The 23,346-nt window shown below is 39.4% G+C and overlaps 1 protein-coding gene and 1 long non-coding RNA gene across 5 annotated transcripts in view; one reads left to right on the top strand and one right to left on the bottom strand.

The window, feature by feature from the left end:
• Positions 1-23,346, top strand: part of rptor (regulatory associated protein of MTOR, complex 1) — a 172,657-nt gene that overhangs the window by 4,552 nt on the left and 144,759 nt on the right. For 3 of the 4 annotated variants that reach the window (XM_062440710.1, XM_062440702.1, XM_062440694.1), the window contains exons 2-4: positions 849-1,023; positions 15,837-15,939; positions 17,930-18,012. In XM_062440710.1, coding sequence (XP_062296694.1) covers positions 856-1,023; positions 15,837-15,939; positions 17,930-18,012 — 354 coding nt within the window. In that variant the 5' untranslated portion in view covers positions 849-855. Of the gene's footprint in view, positions 1-848; positions 1,024-3,315; positions 4,113-15,836; positions 15,940-17,929; positions 18,013-23,346 lie in introns of those variants that run through there. The other variant, XM_062440717.1, reaches the window with a different exon arrangement.
• On the bottom strand, positions 868-4,661 carry LOC134001157 (uncharacterized). Its single transcript, XR_009927462.1, has 3 exons — positions 4,286-4,661; positions 4,130-4,194; positions 868-1,004 (listed from the first exon to the last, which is right to left on the bottom strand). It is a non-coding gene; the product is annotated as an uncharacterized LOC134001157 (long non-coding RNA).

Raw genomic sequence — 23,346 nt, 5'->3', positions numbered from 1 at the left:
TGTGTGTCAGCTTTCCACTTGTGTTCAGATCACCGAAATGTACTTTAAGTCCAGGTGTAAAGAGCGTCTGTCTTTGAGGATTAGAGTGTGCAAAACATTTTTGTCATTTAACAAAAGAAGCAAAAATTCTCACATATTAAATATCTGAACATAAACAGCAAAAGGATTTTGCCCACGTAAACTAGTCTGAAATCAGCAGTTTCATCATCATCATAGAAAAAGTAAACGAGATGACCACAATAATCTGATTCTTTAAAAAAATTATCTATGGCCATTTCGTTCATTATCAAAATATATTGCCCTATGATGTAATGTTCTGTTTTTACTATCTAATTTGCTATATATCAGCGTTGTTAGTCTCATGTTAGAGTCCTCATAGTATGGCTACGCAGACTGTTTGGCATTCCAGTATTGCACAATACATTTATTGAGTCAGATGGTTTGTTTTTAGCACACATGGCAGTGGAGCCCAACCGATACTGGATTTGTTATCGCTGTATTCGCAGATAATATTATATTTATTAAATAAAAAACAAAACATATGCATATATTAAACCTGAATTAAGAAAAGGGGTCAAATATACATACAATGCCGCCTAGATAACTTTCAGGTGATGTCTTACACATATTTAGGTTTCTTCAGTAAGATTTCAGTCAGTTGTCAGCTGATGATTGGTTTAGATCTTCAGGGGAAACCCTAACAGCTGTTTTCATTATTGTAATGAAATTAGAGCACCAGCCACAGTGAAAATTCTAGATTGTTTGTTAGCATTAGTTTCCCACCTGCACTGCACCACATGAAGTGACCAAGATCTGTTGTTTTAACATGAGCTCTCCCCCTCCGTCAGGGCCCTGATGAAAATGGACTCAGACTTGCTTCACTCCCCAGCGGTGGGCCTCGCTGAGGAGGAGGAGGCCGACATGAACGACTGGAAGCTCCCGCTGGCCTTCATGAAGAAGCGGCACTCGGAGAAGATCGAGGGCTCCAAGGCCTTAGCGCAGAGCTGGAGGATGAAGGACAGGGTAAGGAGGCTCTTTCTCAGTCTAATGCATGTAGAGCTGCTGAGGTATCAACTCATCCTCATACACAGCTCTGCAATAACATTTTAATATTCAAATATCTGTGAAGGGAACATGTTCATCTTCATAGATGGAACTCAGGGAACAGTTGATTATAACTGATGATTTATTACGCAAATGAGAGGGAAAAAAAGTCAGATGCAAGATATCCCATCAGACTTAAACGATACACTCATCAGTTCATTATTTTTAAAGCATGATGATATTCTGTGTGATTGACTTCAGTAGAAATGAATATTAGTCAGTTTTGGTCTTTTTCTTGAGATAAAAATATTAAAAAATATATAGAATATCGACAGCATTCTTCTTTAATATGAAAATCTCTATCTGAAAACACACTTCTTGTTAATGATGAAGCTGTGTTGGGTCAATAATATGACGTCCCATACCATTTATCCACTTACTTTAATCAATAGTTGATGAGAATCGGGGGAAAGAAATTTCAATTCAGTAAAAAAGAAGCAAATGAAACGCGCCGCTGTCACACTCTGAGAGGACATAAGTCTTTAAACAGCCGGGGACACAGCCAGCAAATCATTCATTCATCAAATTCATTTCATTGTGCTGGAGGCTAACCCGCGCTCCGCTTTGACAGGGGAACCTCAAAGCTTTCCCTCACCGATGGCTACAGTGCATTTCAGCTAACATAAAGCTGTCGTTTGATCCACCGCCGCGCCACCGACCTGATTGTTTCCACCGCCTCACGGCTACGGAGCGCCGCCGCTGTAATGATGGCAAATGCCACGCAGCCGCACATAACCCCACCTCACAAACTCTGCGCGCCTATTGCAGAAGAAAATTCACCCTAAATTAAATTTTAACACCCCTTCCACCCCTACTGCTGCTAGGATATCACCAGAATCACAGCGCAATGCTGGCTCAAGTGTCGAGCTTCAGGAGAAATGTGGGATAGGAAGGCGTCATTAAACGTGTTGCAGGTATTGATTTAAAAAGAGGTTATAGGAGCAGGATGAAATGAGCTTTCCTTTCAGAAAGTCGCACTAAGTCGACTACAGAACATTTTTCATCGCTCAGAGTATTTTCAGGCTGTGAACCCTCATTTGTACACTTGTAAGACAGCTGAGACCTAAGAGTTTAGTGTTTTATGCAGGAAGAATGTGTCTGTGAATGCACCTCTGGCTTGGTGTTAAATCCATCTTTTTAAGAGAGCAGTAATTACAAAAAAATGCTTTCCTGAATAGTGCGATTGGGTATACGAATGATATTTCTCTTCACTTTTTAGCATAAATCATTCCAGTTTTTTTCTATTAATACTGTGCAGCGCTCTGAATGAAATCATCATCTGATGGCTTGCAGGGTCTCACTCTGCAGCTTTGGACAGTTTTAATCTCATGTTCATGGCTGTTCACATCACAATCACACTACTTGGATTATCCATGTATATCACATCAGGCGATTTTGGTCAGAATCAGCAGATACGACATTTACAAAGCACTAGATTTACATTGTACTCCTCATTATTCGTATTTCGCTAATCCACCCTCAATGTACTATTCTTTATACCATCATCATCTCAGCTGGAGCGCCGTAATCTATCAGCTGTTGAAATGGTTGCTTGGCACAGATGTTGATTCGCTCTCCTTATTTGTTGTGTGTGTGAGACATTCTTTGGAACGATTTTGCATGTAGACTTCATTCAGGCCATTGATGGTGGAGGTAATGAATGTAGCATTATGCGCTGCACTAGTATGTGAGTTGCATTCTTTGACTCATGTCCATCTACAGCGTCTTTTGTCTTTATACCTATGTAAAATTTCACTTTTTTACATGTAAATTGGGTGGAGGGGGACACTTTGAACGTGGTCACCCTATTACCCCGCACTTTGTGAATCTGGGCCTGGCTCCGGGTGATTTCAGCTGACGGACAGTATCTGTGGCAGTGAGAATGTGGAGTGAGTTGGAACATGAACAGTTAAGCCTGTGGAGAGCAGCGTGCAGCGCAGGGCTTTTGGAGTGGGCCGTAAATGATGTTCTGCACTGTGGGAAATCAGAGGTCTTGCTCTTGCAGACACGCACACACACACAGACAAAAACACACACAAATACACACACAGTTGTCTCAGTGTGATGCAGAACACAGGAGGGGAAAGGGAGGCTGTACAATTGACCCATTGGTCAAAGCAGTGTGTTTGTTCTGCTGGGCGGATGGCAGCTATTGAATCGTGTGTGTGTGTGTGTGTGTGTGTATTTGAAATTGTACACAGCTGTGTGTGTTCCTCACTCTATGTGCAGTATGAGTATGCGTACAGTTACTGCACCTGCCAAGTGGGATTGTGTAACAGTGAGATATAAGAATGGTTATCAGTATTTTTCAGCACAGTACAAAGTCAGAGCTGACTTCAAATGAGCAGAGACTCTATATAAGTGACACAGTGCTACTTAATTGTTGATTAGAAAGCTATCAAGATGTCAATGAGGATAGTTGTTGTTAGTAATGTTAATCGCAATAAGAGGAGGTAAGATCAGAGGTGTGGCCGGAGCTCATCTAGGTATCGAGTTTACGTTATTGGACTGCTTGACCTGCAGTGAGGAATTAAACCAGTCAGGTTGATCAGCTTTTCAGTGTTTTATGTAGGTTCGATCGGCTGCCTCCAATTTGTTGCCGTAATTTGTTGTTTTCAGTCTATTTTCACCCTCGCACCAACAGCAATCGTAGAACGTGACACCTGCGTGCGATGATGGCAAACACACCTGGACCTCGACCCCAGAAGATAACCCAGTAAAGCGATTGATTGCAGCATCATTGATCACATCTTGTTCACAAACATCGACTTAAAATATAGGTTGTAACAAAGTCAGAAGTTGGAATAGAAATAATAACAGTAACATTGCCTTTTAAAGTCCGTATCAATAATGCAGGAGAGATTGGGAATTTATGAGTGGATGTTCGGGGAGTTAGAATGTCTCGTTGGGACCAGCAGGTACTGTAGCTACCACAGCTGTTCATACTGCCCTCTCCACTGCCATGAGAATATATATAAACTACCTTCGGGCTGTGTGCCAAAGACAGGGTGAGTGATGTACTTACCTGTTGTTGACAATAAGAAAAATGTAGATTTCCAGCCATGTCTGCAGAAGGTGTTACAGAAATACCTACAGAATAAATAAATAATTTAGCATTATTTCCACCTTACGGCATTAAAGGATTAAATACTATATCTGTGCTGGATGGAAGTTGACCTACCTTGCATGCACAGAAACTTTTCTATTGTTATTATTGTTCAGAATCTCCAGGTCTGTGACGTCAAAGTGGCAGTGACGCAAACTTTACATCCATCACTTCAGAGTCTACCACTGTCGACTCTTTCTAAAAGCTGCCAGCGTCCCGTTTGTCCCGGCCTGATATTCTGTCAGACATAGAAATGGCATCGTTGAGGCTTATTTTTAGGACTTAGTGCATACGGGCGTGAAGGTGGATCAGAATTGATTTGCCAATAACAAATGGATATGAATGTTAGAAGCAATTGTGTGGAGACTGTAGGACATGCAAGCAGACTACAGAGGCTGAATAAGAGAGAGCAGAACAAACATGCAGAGGGGAGAATAAACATAAGCGGCAGCAGAACGTACAGTCCGATCTGAGTGTCAGAGTACACCGAGTGTGATCAGAGCACTTTGGCCTCAACATTTGTCAAAGTTTGTTTAACAATCACTTTTCAAGGTGAAGTTTTTGGTCAGCCTGTATTTAGCCTTTTTTTCCAATTGTAAGCACCCTAAAATTAGATAATACATTTAGAGAGCATGTTTGTGACTCTATTTTATTGGAAATGACCCTGATCTTCTTGGAACTACATCTTGATTCCTCTTGTGTGTGACCTTGTGTGGCAGCTGCAGCAGACATAATACCTCCACAGTGCACCTGTGTGGCTTTTAGTTACAGACCTGAGACCCTGCTATCAATGTTCCTAAAATAAAAACATTTGGTCATTAGTTGGCCGCTCTTAAGGAAACCGATGAACTGAATGTTTTAAAAATATCAAATAGAAGTGCTTGGCTAAACACAACTTGCCACACCTGTTTAAAATTGATAAAAAATCATTAAAAACACAAAGACAGTGTTAACATCATCTACAAGACACACTGTGTGTCCCATACAGTAAAAAGTCCAAAATGTTTCTGTATTAATTCATATGTTTTTTGATAAAGTACATGTACAAAAACATATTCAGGCTTAAGTAATATATTAAACAATTTAAATATTATATCTAGTGTATTCTATCTAGACAGTATCAAGGGGTTTGAGGGCGTGGACAGCGGCATGCATGTTAATTACATCTGCATAGTCAATAAATAGTAGATACAAATGTTGCTTTTATAATCTGCAACCTACTGCTCAAAGAGAGGCACTGTTTATTTCTAGTCAGTTCCTCAACATGAGTTTTAAAAGATTATTTTGCATCTGACCAGATACCCACGTACTTATAACATAGGGCTTTTAAAATTTGAGTCCCAGTTATTGTACTGATGGTAAAACTTTAGAGGTTTTTTCATTTGGGATCTGGTGAAGAGCATGTTATTGTTCTTATCTGGATTTAGTTAAGTTCAAGTCTTATTTCTAATCTAAAAGTTGAAAACAAACAACCAGTGTTTCCAAATGGTATTAGTGTTTGTGCTGCTGTTGCAAAGACAATCAGATTGCTATCTTTTTTTAACAACACCACTCTGGAAATAAGAGGAAAAAAAAGAAGCATGTTCACTGAAGAGGTACATTGAAATTGCCACAATTTTATATTGAATTGGGGAACAGGCAAACGCTATTGTAGTGATGTGCAATACATAGTATTAACATAGTGTGAGTAAAATTATTGCTTTGCTCAAAAAAGTAACTACAACAGGGGTTGGTGTCTGGGTGGATCACGAGACTGTTCATTCATTTAATCAATTATGTAGACATCAGAGACAAGACAAGTTTAAAATGTAGTGTATGCACATATATGGCATATAGAAAAAAGACAATATAAAGAGGTTGGCCACCTAACAAATTATAATGATTTATAGTTACTGGTAGCTACTGGGGGATACTCTTCCTCTTTTGGTTGTGCAATGGTTGATGCACTTCCATTGTGCCGTAAATCATTCTCCTGGTAGATTGTACCTGGTGGCAGACAGAGTTGCATAATGTAAGCCAGGCTTATAGGGGAACAAATCTAAATGCCAATGGTGTCATTGTTTTATAGCCATTACACTGTGCCATCAACATATACTTCATAATGATAAGTTAAAGTATAAAGTTTCCACTTTAAATTAGACAAAGCTTTGTCAATAAATGGCACTGATGGGTTTAAGTGCATCGTCAGCATAAGTCATTTATGTACAATGTGAACAAGAGATGGCCTAATATTGAGCCCTGTGGCACCCCTTTTATAATTTTTAGGGAATCAGATTGGTGACTGTCAGCAACTTTTGCTCAAGTTCTACCAGTAAGATGAATATGAAACCTGTTACATGCATGTGTGTCAAAACCAATTGATCTAAGTCTATCCAAAAGAAGGGTATGGTCCTCTGTGTCAGATGCTTTAGACTAATCAATGAACATGGCAATACAACACTCCTTATCCAAATAACAGATTATATTATTTACTACCTTTTTAAATGTTGCTGTCAAGGTTCTATGTCTAGGTCTGAAATAAGACTGATAGACATTCAAAATGCAAAGCTCAGGTAGAAAAGTGATGCATTTGAATGAGCTTGATGAGCTTTTCTAAGATTTTGGTTTGGAGATTTGGGTGTAGTTGTTTGGATAGCTGGTGTCACTGCTCTTAGGCAGAGGCAATACATATATGGCTTTCTACAATCAAGTAATATTTCTGGACATAAGACTTAGATTAAAAGTATGTGTTAAAGGATAAATTATAACAGGTGGAGCCAGTAGTAAGAGTCTGCCCCAATAGCCTTTTTTTGGTTCATTTGAGGCCAAGACATTTCTAATTGCTGTGACACATATTTTTTCAACTTTGGCTGCCAATCCGTAGAGGACTTTTGCGCATGCTACAGTACATCCCTTAACAATAACATATCTAAGATTTCAGGTGAGAACCAAGGATTATTTCTATTTTTACTCTGTATTTCTTGCAGGGAACAAGTTTATTTTCTAAAGAGTTAAAAAAAACAACCTTCTGTGAAATGGCTTAGTGCTGATTCAGGGTCATGAATAGCACATAACCTTGTGATATCACTGAGAAATAAGTCATGAAGAAAAGCCTGCTCAAGAAAATACTTGAGGTCTCTCTTTACAATAATATGTGTTGGAATCCTTTTTTGCCTGTACATCATCAATGTTACAATGATTTACATGCTGAAAATGAAAGTTAAAGAGAAGATACATTTTGTTGTCACTTCATGTCTTTCATTAATGCTGATCAGACAACAAAGGCAAATCTACACGATGAGTTGTATTCCTAAATTAAACTCCACGCTCCAAGTGACAAAAACAGTGAATCTGTGCACCATGTAAACTTACTGAGAATAGTAAATATTGCAAAACAAGGACACAATGAAAAACAAAAAAACATGATACTGTCAGAACAGTGCATATATAGGGACAGTATTGTGTCTTACATGTGCTTTTTGCCAGTGATGTGTTCTTTCTCACTTTCAGACACTAGCTCAAAAAGGTTGTAGTCCTGATATGACTGGTCGTGTCCTCCTCTCTCTCTCATCAGTAGTCTAGTGATTCATTTTTTCATTTTTCTTGATGCCCACAGCACTCTTGTAATTAACACATTGACAGCCCTTTGTTGGAGAAACACTTTGTTACAGCAAATTGTTAAATTGTCAAAGCAAGTTAGTATCAGTGTGAAAATAGTCTGCCGGTGTTGGTCAAACAATGTACGTCCCTGATATTTAAAATGTCTATCAGTTTATTTGTCATTTGTTGCACCCCTTTTGGACTGTCAGATAGCTCAAATCTGTCTTGTTCTTGTATTTAGCAGCAGTATGATTTGAATTCTATTTAAATATTAAATATATGTTCTGACAGGTTTTATTATCAGCTGGATATGATAGTTGATTTTTGTAATTGATTGTGAATTAATGTGCTTTTGCAAATGTTCCTGTGTGTTACATGAGCAGTAACTTGCATCTGTCTGGACAGCTGTTGGACACACACACACACAATGTTCATTTAAATTTCTCTCCTATCCTCCCCTGCTGTTTTTTCACACATTTTCGGCTTTGGAATAATGAAATCAATAAGTCATCAATAACCAAGCACATTGTAATAATGTGGAAATGAGACAGGTGGTCTGCGCTGCTTTATCTTCCGCACCATTAGTTGAATTCAATCAATGTACACAGTTCATTAGGCAGCATATAGACTTTCAGCCACATAGGCATGAAAACAAAATTTATTTGTAAAGTACTGGGTGTTATTACAGGCAAGTGTTTTTAAAAAAAGAATCTTTGTTGAATCAAGGTCATCTGGTTTTCCGTAGTTAGTTAGTATGTGGACACCATTCTTTACGAAGGATCTGTATTCAAGCCCAGTTGTGATTATAGTCTGTATATAAATATGGACATCATCTTTTTCATTTGGAGCCAGCCACTTTTAGCCATCAGTTATCCATACCTAAAGGTGTGTTCACAATATTTTGACAATCATCCATGGTCCAACGCAGCCAGAGCTCATAATATGACTGAGCAGAGTTCTCTGTAGTTTTTTCTGGATTTGCTTCTGCAACGTCCAACTGACCTGTTGCTGCCCAATTGCTATTGGACGCCCGGAGGAGATCGATGCTCTCCACCGTTTTAATAACCTTCATTTATTGCAGGCCTAACAAATGGAATAATCAGGGGCCATTGATCCAGGCAGCGAGCGGCGCTGGGGGCTGCGTGAGAGTCTTAAACGGGAGCACAGGGAAAAGGCTGGAAAGTCCCCTGGAGTCCCGTGCAGTTATTAATGAGTAGAGGACGGCTACCAATTATATGCACAGGCCCAAAAAAAAGAAAAAGGCAGAAACGCACACACACACACACTTTTTCTCTCAGCACATACATACAATTAATCTCTTTCTCCTCCTTTCCCCCGCCCTCTGTCTCACTTCATTCTCTCCTCACTTGTATCACTTTTTCACATCACACCGCAGGGTCACACACTGCAGAGAGGGAGAAAGAACAAAGTGTTGTGAAAGCACGCTCTCCTCATCTCTTCTGATGCTCCGTCACACCTTGTCTCTAAACCCGTCCTCCTCCTCCCCGTCACCTTTCTCCCCACACCCAAGGAAGAATTTATGGGATTATTGGAAATCCATGAGTTGCAGCGTACCTGTGTTAAACTCTAATTTTGTTTAGGCTTCCCTCTCAGATTAATGCTAACAGTCAAATGAACTGGGTGGGGCCACATGTTTGTTAAAGAACCACTTACAGGTCAAAAGTAGTTTTATCCCCTCATCTCTTTCTATCCTTTCTTCACTCTTTCTTTTTTATTACTTTCTGTAATACTCCCGCCTCCCTTTTTTCCTTTGGTGCAATTTAGCCTCTGTTTTTCTGGGGCTGCAAATAATTAGATTATTTTCATTATAGATGAATTGTATAAAGGGGACGCAGTGTTTCCCGTAATTCATTCTACGATGGTGGTGTGCTGCTGCAAAATTATGAGCGCCGCCGCTAAAAGTTCACAAAATCATTAATTATCAACGGGCTAAAAATGATTTTCACTCGCACATCATGCAAGCAGGATAACAGCCTACGTCATCGTGGAATTGTTTTGAGTCATCCTTCCTCCTCCTCATTCTTCAAAGACATCGATGTGGAAGTTAATGTTGTAAGAGTAGCGTAGCTCTGTGAAGGAATAGGGCAGCAGTAATGTGTGTGTGTGTGTTTGTGTGTGTGTGTAATGAATGTGTGGTTGAGTGAGTGGCAGAAAAGTGAGAGAAAGTGAGGAAAAGGTTAGCAGTAAGTAGTCAATCAGGCAGTAAATTTATATTACAGACTACAGTGTGTCAGTTAATAAATGCTGCAGCTTCTCAACACCAAGAAGAGTGTTGTTTGTTGCTTCCTCAACAGCTGGAAAAATTGAAGGGGGTTAGTGACAATGGGTTAGCCTAACCCTGACCAGGCTCACTTACGGTGGACTGACCTGAAGTATTCTCATTTTAGTGTCAATCTCAGCTACTAAACTTCCTCCCCCTGGGACACATTATGCACATTTCCAGGTCTATAATTGTTAAACTTGGGCTCTCCTAGAATATCTTTACCTGATTCACAGTTCAAAAAGCTCCTTATTTAACTCAGACTCTCTATGTACCCCTCTCAGTTCAGCCTCTGTCTAAAACAGCCTGTTTTAGCTTTTACCTCTTTTAGCCAGTAATGTCCAAACCAGCCTGATAAATGAACTACTTGTTTTTGTTTCCACAGTGTGTGTGTGTGTGCGTATGAGATAATACGTGGAATAAAGGAGCGCATAAATGAATGAGAATAAAGAGCTCCACATATGTGTGCCGTCACACTCAAAGGCCGCGTTGCACTACAATGATGAGATGGAACAGAAAAACACTGTCCCTCATCCATCTGCATTATTCTCATGCAAATGAGTGCCAAATGTATTATAAATTACACTGGACGCTGACTGGAAACAAATACCTCATCAGTGCTGTCTAAAAGGATGTTAATTATCTCGCCGTCTTGGGCCACTTAATTGTAATTATGATTTACGCCAATGTGATACCACTGTGGTGTCATTGGTGCAGCCCCTTGTCCTCACTATACCTGTAGATACAAGTTTGACTTATTTAAGTACTGATTTTGAGTGTTTTTAGTAGGTGCATGTTGACACAAATAAAGCAATGATATCTTACCGTCTCCTCTGGGTAGTCAACACTTTTCTTTGACATTTTGTCTGCCATGACACTAAAATCTTTTTTCTCTCTCGGTGGACTCTGCATTAATACCCAAAAGTGTGCTGTCATTTCAGCTGTTGTATTTTAAAGGGCAAACCTGCCCAGGTTCTGCCTAGTTGTGTCTGTGTCTTTGTAGTATGTCTTCAATACGAATGTCTTTCCCCAGGATATTGGTACACACATTTTACTTCTCCTGCAGAATTGATACAGAACAGACAGACATATTATATACAAAAGTCATTTGGGGTCAATGTCTTTCAGTTTTTTTAAATGTGCACAGCAGAGATTAACCCACATCTGAGTTCATTGTATTGTATTCAAATGACAGATACACTTCTTCTTTTACAAAGTCAGACTCATGCTCTGACGTAACACAGTCAAATGAATTGTAATAAGGTCTTCTGTCTGCCAACAGTGTATCTTACAGCACTGTGCCTTTCATTCACAACAATGATGAAGAGATACTTGGACAACATAATGTTAAAATCTCATAGAATAAATGTATGGCCATAAGAAGCAGTTGGGCCACCTTTTGCTTTCCAAACATCGGCAGTCTTTATTGAATTCTCTTTCACAGACAGTTTGAGCTGTTTGTCAGGGGACATTCAATGATTCTTGAAGGAAAGCCTCCAGTTTTTTGAAAGATGAAGGAAGTAAAAATCTTTACACCATGTCCCATGAAGCCTTACTAGGTTTTAGATCTGGTGACTAGGGAGGCCGGGTTTGGCTTTTAGCCTCGTTTCGTGAAACAACTCTTGAGCTTTCACTGGATTTAAAGACACCATTACAGATCCAACAGTTGGCAACAGGTAGATGTGTATTGGAGGCATCTTCTGGCTTTCCCCCAGACATATGTCTGTCTCAGTGAGAGAGTTAACCACCAGCACCACCAGCAGGTTCACATTTGTGGTTTTTAGTTAAATGTCCTGATATATAGGACGGGTTGCGATGTGTGCACTGTGGTAGATTTATAGATTCATGTTCCCTTTGGGGTGAATTGAACTTAACTCCTGAGCTTTTTACCTCAGCACTATCATCAGGTTACGTTTTTCTATTCGTCCAATATTTTGCTTTGTGACCAATGACATGCTAAACTAATGACATTCACACTAGCCTCATCTAGAGCTGCGTGATATGATGATTTATATCGCGTGCTGGTAGAAAACCGTCCATCGTTTCACATTATGCTCTATCATTTATGTAGTTGTGACCCAAATCACACTCTTAACAGCAATAGTTTTCGTCATTGGGAGTCAGGCAAGGCTGAGCCCTCTGTGTATCCTACACACACAGGAGAGACAGTGAACCAGGTGAAGTATTCAAGTTGCACGGGTGCACGGACCAACTATATATTCATTGAATATGAAAATGTGGTATATCAGGATAGATATCGTCACCAGGTTTTGAAATGATCTATATCGGAAAATGAGATTCTGGTCATATCACCCAGCTCTAGCCTCAGCTGTATTTTGTGTTTAGTCCTAATTAGCACATTTTAGCATGCTAACACGCTAATCAAAGATTTTAAAAGTAGTGTTTCTTCGATCTTTAGTAAAGCACATTCTAGTGCAAGTTAACTTTCACTTGAAAATCATTTACCTTTCAGTCATTTTGTTAACCCACTGCAAAAATGTGGCAGTAATAGTGCTATACTAATGGCTCTATAGTGGCAAAAGCTGGAGTGATTGTCCATTAGTTGGATAGTTGATCTAGCACTTTGCTCCTGACTGAAATATCTCAAGTATTGTATGGATTTCAGTAAAATGCAGTACAGTCAAAAAGGTTTCCCCTCAGGGTACACAGTAATATCTTCGGTAATTCACTGACTTTTCATTTGACATCATAATCTGGTCAACATTTGAATTTTGCCAAAACTTTAGGTCATGACCATGTACTTAAAATAGTGAAATGACATTAGCCTTTAGCTCAAAGCTTCACTCTGCCCAAGTACATGCTCACAGAGCTGCTAGCGAGGCTGTAGACTCCAGTTTCATTATTCTCAGTAACTGGGGTATTGTGTGCATATAGTGTTGTACCCAAGCAGAACACTTTGACATCAGTTTCCATTCAGCAGAATGAGTTCATGATGTACACTGTGCAAGCAGTAAAAGGGCAGGGGGTGAGGAGGTCAGGTGAGAATGGAGGAGACAATGCGATGCAGTGAGCCTGTGTGTGTGAATACATGTACGTGTCTAGTCTTGTCCTGCTGAGTCCCACTAGCACAGTGACCTTTTTCTTGGTCAGTGGGAAAGCAGAGGGCGCCTTAATTACCTTTACAACAACAGCCATCCTAACCCTCTTCAGCCCTGGGACATCACATAACTCGCAGTGAACACAAAACGTCTTCCATAGGTGTACATATCACACAGAGACAGTATCTAACACTACCTGCGAAAGGTCACTTGGCACCATTACATTGACCCATATGTCTGTATATGTAGTGGCTGACATTTCTGCCCCAGATTATCCATTCTTGACTTTTGGAAATGTATTTTATTATTCTCAAATTCAGTCTTTGGAGGTTTTTATTTATTTATTTATTTTCCCACAGATTTTAGGTTTTATGTTCAATAATTGTAAAACGTGTATGGCTTATGAGATTAGCTTCTTTATAGGCACTCAGTACAAATAAAGTTTTAGAGCCATTTAATTATTTGTATGATGCCTTTTTCAAATGTACCAGACACCTGGATTTGGCCTGATTTTAGAAAAAATGAAAACAAGGGTCTGCAATGAAGAATACAGTCCAGAGACTGACACCGTGGGTAGCTGACCTTCGGCTAATTGGTGCCAAGAGGACACACAAGGGCCTCGTGAAGTTCAAGCACCATCTGTCTCAGAGTAAACGCCATCAGGCTTTGACTTGAAAAGTGACACAATGATGATACAGTGACTCGTCAACTCGGGTCAAAGCGGGCCATCAACAAACAGTTGTCTTTCTGAATCAACGGCCAGTTGAACTGGTAACTGGTCCAGTTATGAAGTAATTCTGTTTTTCATGCCAAACCTTTAACTGAACAGAAGAAGACGAAAACACTGAATACTTACGTACTGCACTCTAGTCTTGCTTCTTAACAGAACTAATGTTGACACAATATATTGGAATCATGTGATTTTATTGGTCGTTTTCATCTTGATTTATGCTTCCTAATTAGATACACAGCTATGTTAAAGTAACTCATTAAACTCAGAGAATATATTCATTCTTCACTCTGTAAAGTTGATTAAAGCCTTGGTTGGTTAACTTGGCGCACCAGATGGTTTGTTACAAAGAACCATCTGAGAAGTTGTCCCTGGAAACTGTTTGGAAAAGGGCAGACACTTTCAAACAATGCTTGGCAGGTTACTGATAAACCATCTGTCTATCATCGTCCATCAACATCTTCCCTTGTGAGGCAGCTGGATTCAAAAGATCACGCAAGAATCTTCATAAGACACTGATTGGTCCAAACATTGATGGTTTGGACACAAGCACAAAACTTGAACCGTGACTGGATGGATTCTCATGTGATCTTCTAATATTGTGATCTCGCCAATCCAGCTGCCTCCCAAGGTAATTAGTTGGTTGGATGATGGAAAAACATTGTTTGGACAAGGAGATGCCAACACTGGCTGTAAGCACTGTCGTAGAAATGTTGCTTACTTTATATTTTAATGAAGCTCTTTCTGGTTTTACCTTTCATTTGAGCAAACTCAATGACCTCATATGCTTACTTTAAATTAGGATTCTGCAACTGTACTGAAACACTGATGGCTACAGATAAAGTCTCTTTCATCCTCACATAATAAAAACGACAATGTTTCTATTCGAAATGGCACAGACACTGCAAACTTCAAAGATGTTCCACTATAAATGATCATTTATTTCAATAAGTGACAGCTTCCTGTCATCATTGGTCAACATAATAAGGATAATGCACCAATTTTCCTGAGTGAAGTCCGCTTACTACATGGATTACACTTATATTCAGAACCCATCTCAGTTTGAGAAGCCACACCTGACACTGCGAAAGGTAGGGTAGGGTCAGGGGTCAGGGTTATGTTAAGAGGGTTAACGTGTTCAAGGTGCGACAGTGGCACTCTAGTTTTCTTTGTTTGTTAGTTTTTCTTACATTATGAACAACGTATGCATTTTATGATAAGCTGGGCATCATGTGTAGTCTTTACGTTGGGTTTAAGTTCAGCTGTAAGCTTTTAAGGTCAGCATATTTTTTTCAAACTCATTAAAGCTACAAGTTGGAGCAAAAAATGTGTCAGGAACGCTGACGTCCGTGGTGACGCACAAAGAAAGAGTGATGGCTCATCGCTACTGCAAAGTGTAATTTGCACTACTGGAGACCTGAGCTGCCTGATCATGTCTGTGTGTGTGTGTGTGTCAGGATGGTGCACATAACCCATGGATCAATGATCGTTCTGTTTCAGATGGCGTACTTCCCATTGCGTTTACTTCATGCGACAGTGCTGTGCTGTGTCAGGTTCATTACCTGTCAGCTTGTTGTCCTATTTCTACAATTATTTATGCCTTGATCGGCACCTTTCTGCTGTAAATTCATACAATCATACACATTTATACCAACAATCTGTCTCACTGAGGTGGTTGTAGATGAGATTCCTTGATGAAGTGACAGCACTAGTCTTATGATCAGTGATATTTCTGTGGTTTGAATCCCAGGTTTCATTTGGGAAATGTAATATAAGGGGAGTGAATAGCAAAATCCAATCCACTGAATGTGTGTAACTGAGCTGAATACAAGCATGGGTGCTCAATCCAGTTAGATGAATAAAGATTTAATGTGGTCTGAAAAACACAATTAATCCAGTAGTACATTATGATTCATGCACTGAGCTGTGTGTGTGTGTGTGAGAGGGTAATATTGTGTTTTATGTCCTCTCCCCCAGATGAAGACTGTGAGCGTAGCGCTGGTGTTGTGCCTCAATGTGGGAGTGGACCCTCCTGATGTAGTCAAGACGTCCCCCTGCGCCAGACTGGAGTGCTGGATAGGTGAGTCCACACAGAGACCTACATGAGTATCTGAATATCATAAATAAATGAGTGTGACATTTAATTATAGGTAATTAATGGGGCAAATGCATGAACCCAAAGTACAAGTTTGCATCAAAAATCTGAAGGCACAATACACACTCTTGAAACCAGAGCGACAAACTCTTTACAGACTGTATCTGTGATGTCCTTCATGGATAAATGTCTGTAAATCCACTTAGAAATCATATGAATAAAAGACGCTTTTTTTTTTCTCCAAAAGGATTATTCTGTTTTTATTCAAGGGCGGGAATATAGAGGAGACCAGAAATGAAGGGGCAGAGGGCACATGCAACAAAGAGTCCAAGACCATGAATTGAACGGCAGACATTTCAATCATAGTGCAAACCTATCTTAACCACTAGAGCACCATTAAGACCATGTATATCTATGCAACCAGTAAATCCTAACAGTTAATGTTTGGGTGTTTAGTTCAAATATAAACAATCAATCATTCTCCAGAATGACTGACTCTACCTTTTAAATGCTTTGTGGGACTGTCAACTTCTACTTGACAGCAAAAGTTGAGCTTTTACTTTGTAGCATTTAGGGATATTGTCAGTCTTCCCCATGGGAGCTCAGTTCATACGGCCTCTGTCAAACAAGGATGAAGCAGCGTGCCCTCACCAGAACCACAAAATGTCACACAGAACAAAAACAAAAAGAACCAGCTCCATTGAATGAGAACCTCAAAACTATTCTTCAGCTCCCCTGAGACAGCTTGTCTCTCAGGAGTGAATAAAGTACATGAAAGAGGCAACAAAGCTCTGAAAGTTTCTGAAACTTTCTCTGTGACTTCTGAGGACACTGACACCACTTAGACCTGCCACTTGGTTTATGAGATGGGGTTTGGGAATATTAAAGGACCAGTGTGTAGGGTTTAGTGGCATCTAGCGGGGAGATTGCAGATTGCAACCAACTGAATACCCCTCCCCTTTCAAGTGTGTAGGAGATTCTATGGTGGCCACGAAACATGTGAAAGTTCCTCTGTAGAGCCAGTGATTGGTTTGTCCTTTCTGGGATACTGTAGACACATAGTGCAACATGACCTTTGTAGATATAAGAGGCTCAATGTAAGGTAACGAAAATACAACAATTTTCAAATTTCAGGTGATGATACACTAATAAAAACAAATGAGTATTATAGACCATTTTATATTAAAGTCCAATAGATCCCTTTTAAATCCTACGCACTGGTCCTTTTTAAAAAGGGTAAAGGCTGTGGTCATGACCTACAAAGCACCACAGTGTTTGAATGATAACATATGATGAGTCATAGGCTTATAAAAGGTATTATATGTGCTTTTCAGTGGCTTTGGTATGTGTGAGAACTTCCTTGATAAACTGGCATTGTTTCAGTTTGCACAATAACAGGAAATTGTAAAATGGTTTCACACAGTGTGAAACAAAGTCCAAGTTTCATTTTTACCATTGTAGGACGTTGCTTCTCACTCCATGTCTAATTTGAGAAACACCTATAAAGATTATAGATCATTTCATCAATAACAAGTCATTTTGTGTTTATGCAGGTATCTTATATTTTGCTATAATTTGACTCATCTAACACATCTCCATTGTCTTTTTTTTGTGCTGATGCCTTTTTTTTCAGAAGGCCTCATTCATCATAACAGTTAATGGTTTAATTCGCTATAAAAAGCATATCCGTGTCTCTTGCAAACTTGCCTGCTGAGCGCAATTTGATCTTTCCTCAATCTATATGCAGCTATTCTTCATCTTATATTGATTTACCCTCATCAATATTTCAATTTCCCAAACCCTACTCCTGTTTTTAATAAGAATGCTTATAAACTTGCCTTACTTTTAGAAATACTACAGTGATGTTGTAATGTAAGTGAGGGTGATTGTGTCAGCACCAGATTGAGCATGCATGCTTTAGCTATGCTGTGAGAGCTTTGTGTTTGATTGTGTTTTCACTCTGTTTTCTTGCCAGATCCTCTGTCGATGAGTCCACAGAAAGCCCTGGAGACCATCGGGGCCAACCTTCAGAAGCAATATGAAAACTGGCAGCCCAGGGTGAGTACATTCACATGAACTAGCCTCCTTTCCTCCTCTTATACGTCCTTATTATGATACAGTGGGAACATACACTCACTCACACAACAGTAAATGACAGATTTGGATCAGACGGTCACTCCAAGACATATTTTGACTGATTGATTCTGACATCCCTTAAGCCATTCTTCTGTATTTTCAAAGATATTTTAAAAAGATGTTTTATAGATTCTAACAAACTACCCTGAAAGTCTTTCGATTCTTTTGTCAATCCTGTAGCCGAACTGATTGTTAAAGCTCTCGATGAGCACTGCTCAGTCTCACAAATGATGAACCTCTTTCCCCTGTTGATTCAGAATGAGCTTTTCAGGACAGTGACAGCTATTGATTCCAATCACGTTTTCTTTGGGTCTCTTATCACTTAAAGGGCATCGGTTTTTACTCTGATTTGTTCAAGTGCGAAAAATCCAATTCTTGAGTACATGAAGCTTTACAGAAGGCCATGAGAACTTGTTTCACATTACTAGCTTGTTAAAAATTTGCAGAAAAAAGATTTTATTCACAGCCTTAATGCAAGCAAGCATGAAAAGACAGTGTACGTGTCACGCTAACACTGTGGCTCCACACAGTCAGTGATCATTTGAACATGAACGAGGGTTGAATGAGATTATTTTAGATATTTCATTGTGTCAGCTCTAATACACTTCCTGTCTGCACTGTGCCAACAAAACACCCACATGCTCTTCATAGTGATTCATTTTTTAAAAAACAGACACATCATGTGGTCCTGTAAATTCAGCTGTAAGTTTGTGTGTGTGTGTGTGTGTGTGTGTGTGTGTGTGCATGCATTTGTATCATTGCCAGCAGTGGTTGTTCTCTTTGGCCGCAAGTTGTAAGCGAGCTCAGTGTTTTCTCAGAGGCTCTTCAGTCCGTTGTCCTCCTGCAGCAGCTCCTTGGCCTCTGAGCATTGGAGCCTCACTGCTGGAGCAGATGGAAAGGGCTGCCCTCCCCCCATCACTCCTAAAAACACTTTAAGAAAACACTACCCAGGAGAAAGTTTAAAGTATTGGAAGAAAGGATTTTAGGTGGTGAGGTGTGTAGAGGAGATGAAGAAAAAGACTCTGGAAACCTGCTCGCACACTGCTCGACCAGAGAAAACTTAAACCTTTGTTGTTGAAATCTGATCTTTGAGATTGACTGTCCACATTGTAAGTGGCCAGTCATTTTCCACCACTATGACATTAGATGTCATGTAATGGTGAATTCTCATTAAAGGGCAATCCACACCACCAGCATCTTTTGAAATGTAGACATCCGTCTTATGTAACAGATATACTTCTATTCATTACATCTCTACATGTGTAACAAGCACATTGATCCATCACACACCCTCAAAGCCTCTCCATAGGGTGGGCTATATGGACATAATCAAATATCGCAATATTTTTGACCAAATACATCTGTCGATATTACGACTATTGTACGGGTGACTATTGGTACTTTTACAAGGTTTTTGATAAATAATCATCAGTAATGAGGATATAATGACTAAGTGGTGGAAGACAAATAATAGAACAACTAGAAAAATGACATCACTTTATTGTAATGCAGCCTTTAAAACCAGGGGAAGACTTATACCATATCACAATATAACGATATCTAAAATGATATTAAGTCTAATGTCGCGTGATCTCGATATCTAAGACGATATCTAGTCTCAAATCGCGGTATTACGTTATCTAAGACGATAACTTGAATCATATCGTGGTATTACGATATCTAGTCTCACATCATGATATTGATATAATATCAATATATTGTCCATCCCTATTCTTCTGTTTTTTACACTGTTTTTCTCTGGCACACATAGCCAAGTGTAATCTTTAATATTGCTCAAATATCTACAGCTGAAACAGAATGGTTTTCTGATTAAAAAAAAAAATAAAAAAATATATATATATATTTTTTTTAAATACAAAGATATGAGAAATGTATGAGTTCCACATATTTGGTAGGTTATTGAATCCATAAGTAAAACTAAATGCCATTCTCCTCCTATAAACACCTTATGAAGCCTGCTCTAAAACAAGCACATTTTTCTGACAGCTAAGAAATGAGTCTAATTTCTGTTTTTTTTTACACAGACATTTTGAAGTTACGGTACAGAACACATTTGCGACTCAAGGTGACAAAAATGAACAGTTGTGTTGCGCCACTGTCGATGCACATTTTGACTCCTCCATATTTGTTTCCCTTGTGCTCTTACCATGTCAAATATGCATCAGGAGGTGGGCAACAGAAGAAAAAAAAAAGCAAACACTTGAAATCTGATCCGAGCTCTTGAGCCAGATCACATTTGCAGATATTGGATTTGAATTGCATTTCAAAGCACCTGCGAATATGTGTTTAAATCCGGTCAGAAAGGATTGGATTGGATCTTGCCCTCTTTTTTCCAGTCGTAATAAAATGCATCTGTATTTGTATTTCACCCATCTCTGTCTGAACATGGCCTCTGAGAGACAGCTTGATGGGAGAAGTGAGTTTTTCTTTTCCTTTGGAGATGAGGTGGCAGGAGGATATATGAAGGGCCTGTTGCTGGGATTGACAGAAAGTGAAAGAGAGACAAGTCGGTAATACACAGAGAAACTTCTGCGCAATAATACCCTTTGAGTTGCTTCAGCACTGTTGCTGGGAAACATCAAAATAGGCGTCATATCATTGCATTGCTGATGGAAGTTGTATAACCAAAATCATCTTATTTCAGGCAAGTTGAAGTAGAAGCTAACGATATGTGTCTGTTTTGGTTAGATAGTAAGTAAGAGGAGGAGGAAGAGACATCCCAAGAGAGAAAGCGGCTAAAGGAATGTAGGCTTGGGCTTGGTTGACCCAGTAGGTCAGCAGCAAATGGTTTTAGGAGTGCAGGAGGAGGAGTGGGAGGGTGACAAAGCTGTTCCTCTTTTCCAGCCTCAGGATTCACAGCTTCGCCAACACACCTTACATAAACCGTTGACAAAGCAATCAATTTACCTGCTTTGTCGCCGCAACGAGGAATCACGATACAAGTATGTTTTCGGATGAGGAGATTCGATAAACACTAGAATCCTGAGAGCAAATCTAAAATCCATGGTTACCCGTTGTACTGGTGTATAAGAACAATGTTTGTAACATTTGAGCTGCCCAGAGAGTTTTAGCCGTGCCAACCTGCCGTCACGAATCCATTTCTCTGTTTGCTTCTGTGCTCTTACATTAACCCTCATGGCCAGAAAAACACAGAAAGAATGGCAAACACAGTCTTGGCTGCTTCCCACTCACTTTCTCTACCATCGCACATCTTTTTCTCTCCCTTTCTGACCTTTCTTCATCATCGTTTTCCACTCCACATCAAAGATCTTTATTTTTTTTCAATCAAGGCTCTCTTGTGTCCATCCTCACTCTTCATTTTTTCTCTACCAGTCTTCTTTGCCTGTGGATTTGTTTTGTGTGTATGTGTATATGTTGTTTGTGCTGGAGTGCCGAAGCCAGGTTATGAAACCTCTTGTGGCTCGGAGCGGAGAGCTCAACAGCAGATGCAGATTGTCAAAGATAGATGTCCAGCTGCGTCTCCAGTGAGAGCCAACTTGAATTCTGTAGTTGTATGTGTGTTTTGATCTTGTAGGAAATGTGTGTTTAGTTCAAATCATAGCACGTCATGGTGAAGTTATCAGACAAATGACACGAGTATTGATGCCAGCTGATCAGATAATAGATACATTTATCAATACTCAATCTCTTTTAAGGTCTGAATCCTTAAGATTGTCTTTATAATAAACCTCAAACCACATTTCATATAATACAATTACCAACACCATCATGTCTATATATGGACTTATTGTATAATACATGAACATGACCTTGATCATTTTTTTTTTGCCACACTTCACATTAGCAGCTAAGAGGCTATTCATGTCACATTGGCTAAGCAAGCAGTGTCCTCCATTCCTCACTGTGTACGTCCTGAGTGGAGACTGCAGGAGCGAGCGGTGCCGCTTATATGGAATTAAAGGTACAGAAGCATAGCGCCCCGCCCCGCTTGCATTATTATGCTACTATATTATCATTATATCAGTGGTATAAAACGATCTTCAAATGACAATAATATTGTTTATTGCGATAATTTCTGAGACAATATATTGTCCAACAAAAGTAGTTATCGTGACAGGACTAGTGAACAGTAATTGTTCTTAATTAAAAACTAACATTTATGCATTAAACATACAATACACAAAAGACAAGAGATTACTAAATATAGGCTGTACAGGGGAATCTGCTTATTGAATCTGATTACTATTATATATGCCATTTGATCAATTCAAATCCTTACTGAATCTATTAGAGGATTAGACAAGATTGAATTGAATCATCCAATAGGGTTTTTTGGTGACAAAGAAGCTCCGTGTCAATAGCTGGCATCGCAGTTTGACCACCTGTTGCAGCTTGGCCATCATTTTGAGATATGAATAATAATAATGTGATGTTTGTAAGTACTGTTTTTGTCTGTAGACGATCTCGTTGATTGAGAACAGTGTACAGATTCTATTTTTCGCCATGATGTCTCCTTTTCTGGTCCCGCACCTTTTGAAGAGTTCATTAGATGTGGATACTTTTTTTTTTCTCCTTCTCTTCAGCTGTAGCAGGCTCAGATAAGTCTTCCAGTATGGATGTCAATTATTTATAACAGCATGTAAAAAAAACAAAAAACCCTGACAAAACTAAAAACCAGCACAACCAAACACACTGAATGGTACATTGTATCTATATCTTCACCATCATAATTACATTTGTCAGCCATCTTTGTTGTGGAGCTTTACTAGAAGACAGCCTTTCCTTTGCTGTCTTTTCTTTATTGAATGTGGCTGTACTGCGTAATATTAAAAACCCAGACTGGATTCAACTGAGGACTCCTTTTGTTTCATACACAGGCAGAAAGAAAGAGATATCTCTCTTTGTTTTCATCTGCTCTTTTGAGTTTTCCGTCTCAACATGCATCCTCTGCTCTCCTATTCCCTTTCAAGCCTCAGATGTTCACTTTCATTTTCTGCCTGCATGTCATCCTTTTTTTTTTTTTCTCTCCCTCCATCTCGCTTTCTCTCTCTATCCTCTGTTATATGTTTGGGGAATCTAGTGTGAAATGTTCCACTCTTGACTGTTTTGGTAGTTATTGAGATGAAAAGCAGCGTGCTTGTCTCGTCAAATGACCCCTTCAAAGCCACGCAGAGCGCCATACTTGCAGAACATGTTGCACCTGCCAAACAGGTTTAAACCGTATCTCCAGCATGTGTAATTGTCATTTCTCCTTCGTTCTGCCTTTTTCTCTGG

The sequence above is a fragment of the Scomber scombrus genome, chromosome 2, assembly GCF_963691925.1.
Source record: "Scomber scombrus chromosome 2, fScoSco1.1, whole genome shotgun sequence".
Classification (NCBI taxonomy): Eukaryota; Metazoa; Chordata; class Actinopteri; order Scombriformes; family Scombridae; genus Scomber; species Scomber scombrus.
This window is presented reverse-complemented; position numbering and strand designations above follow the sequence as displayed.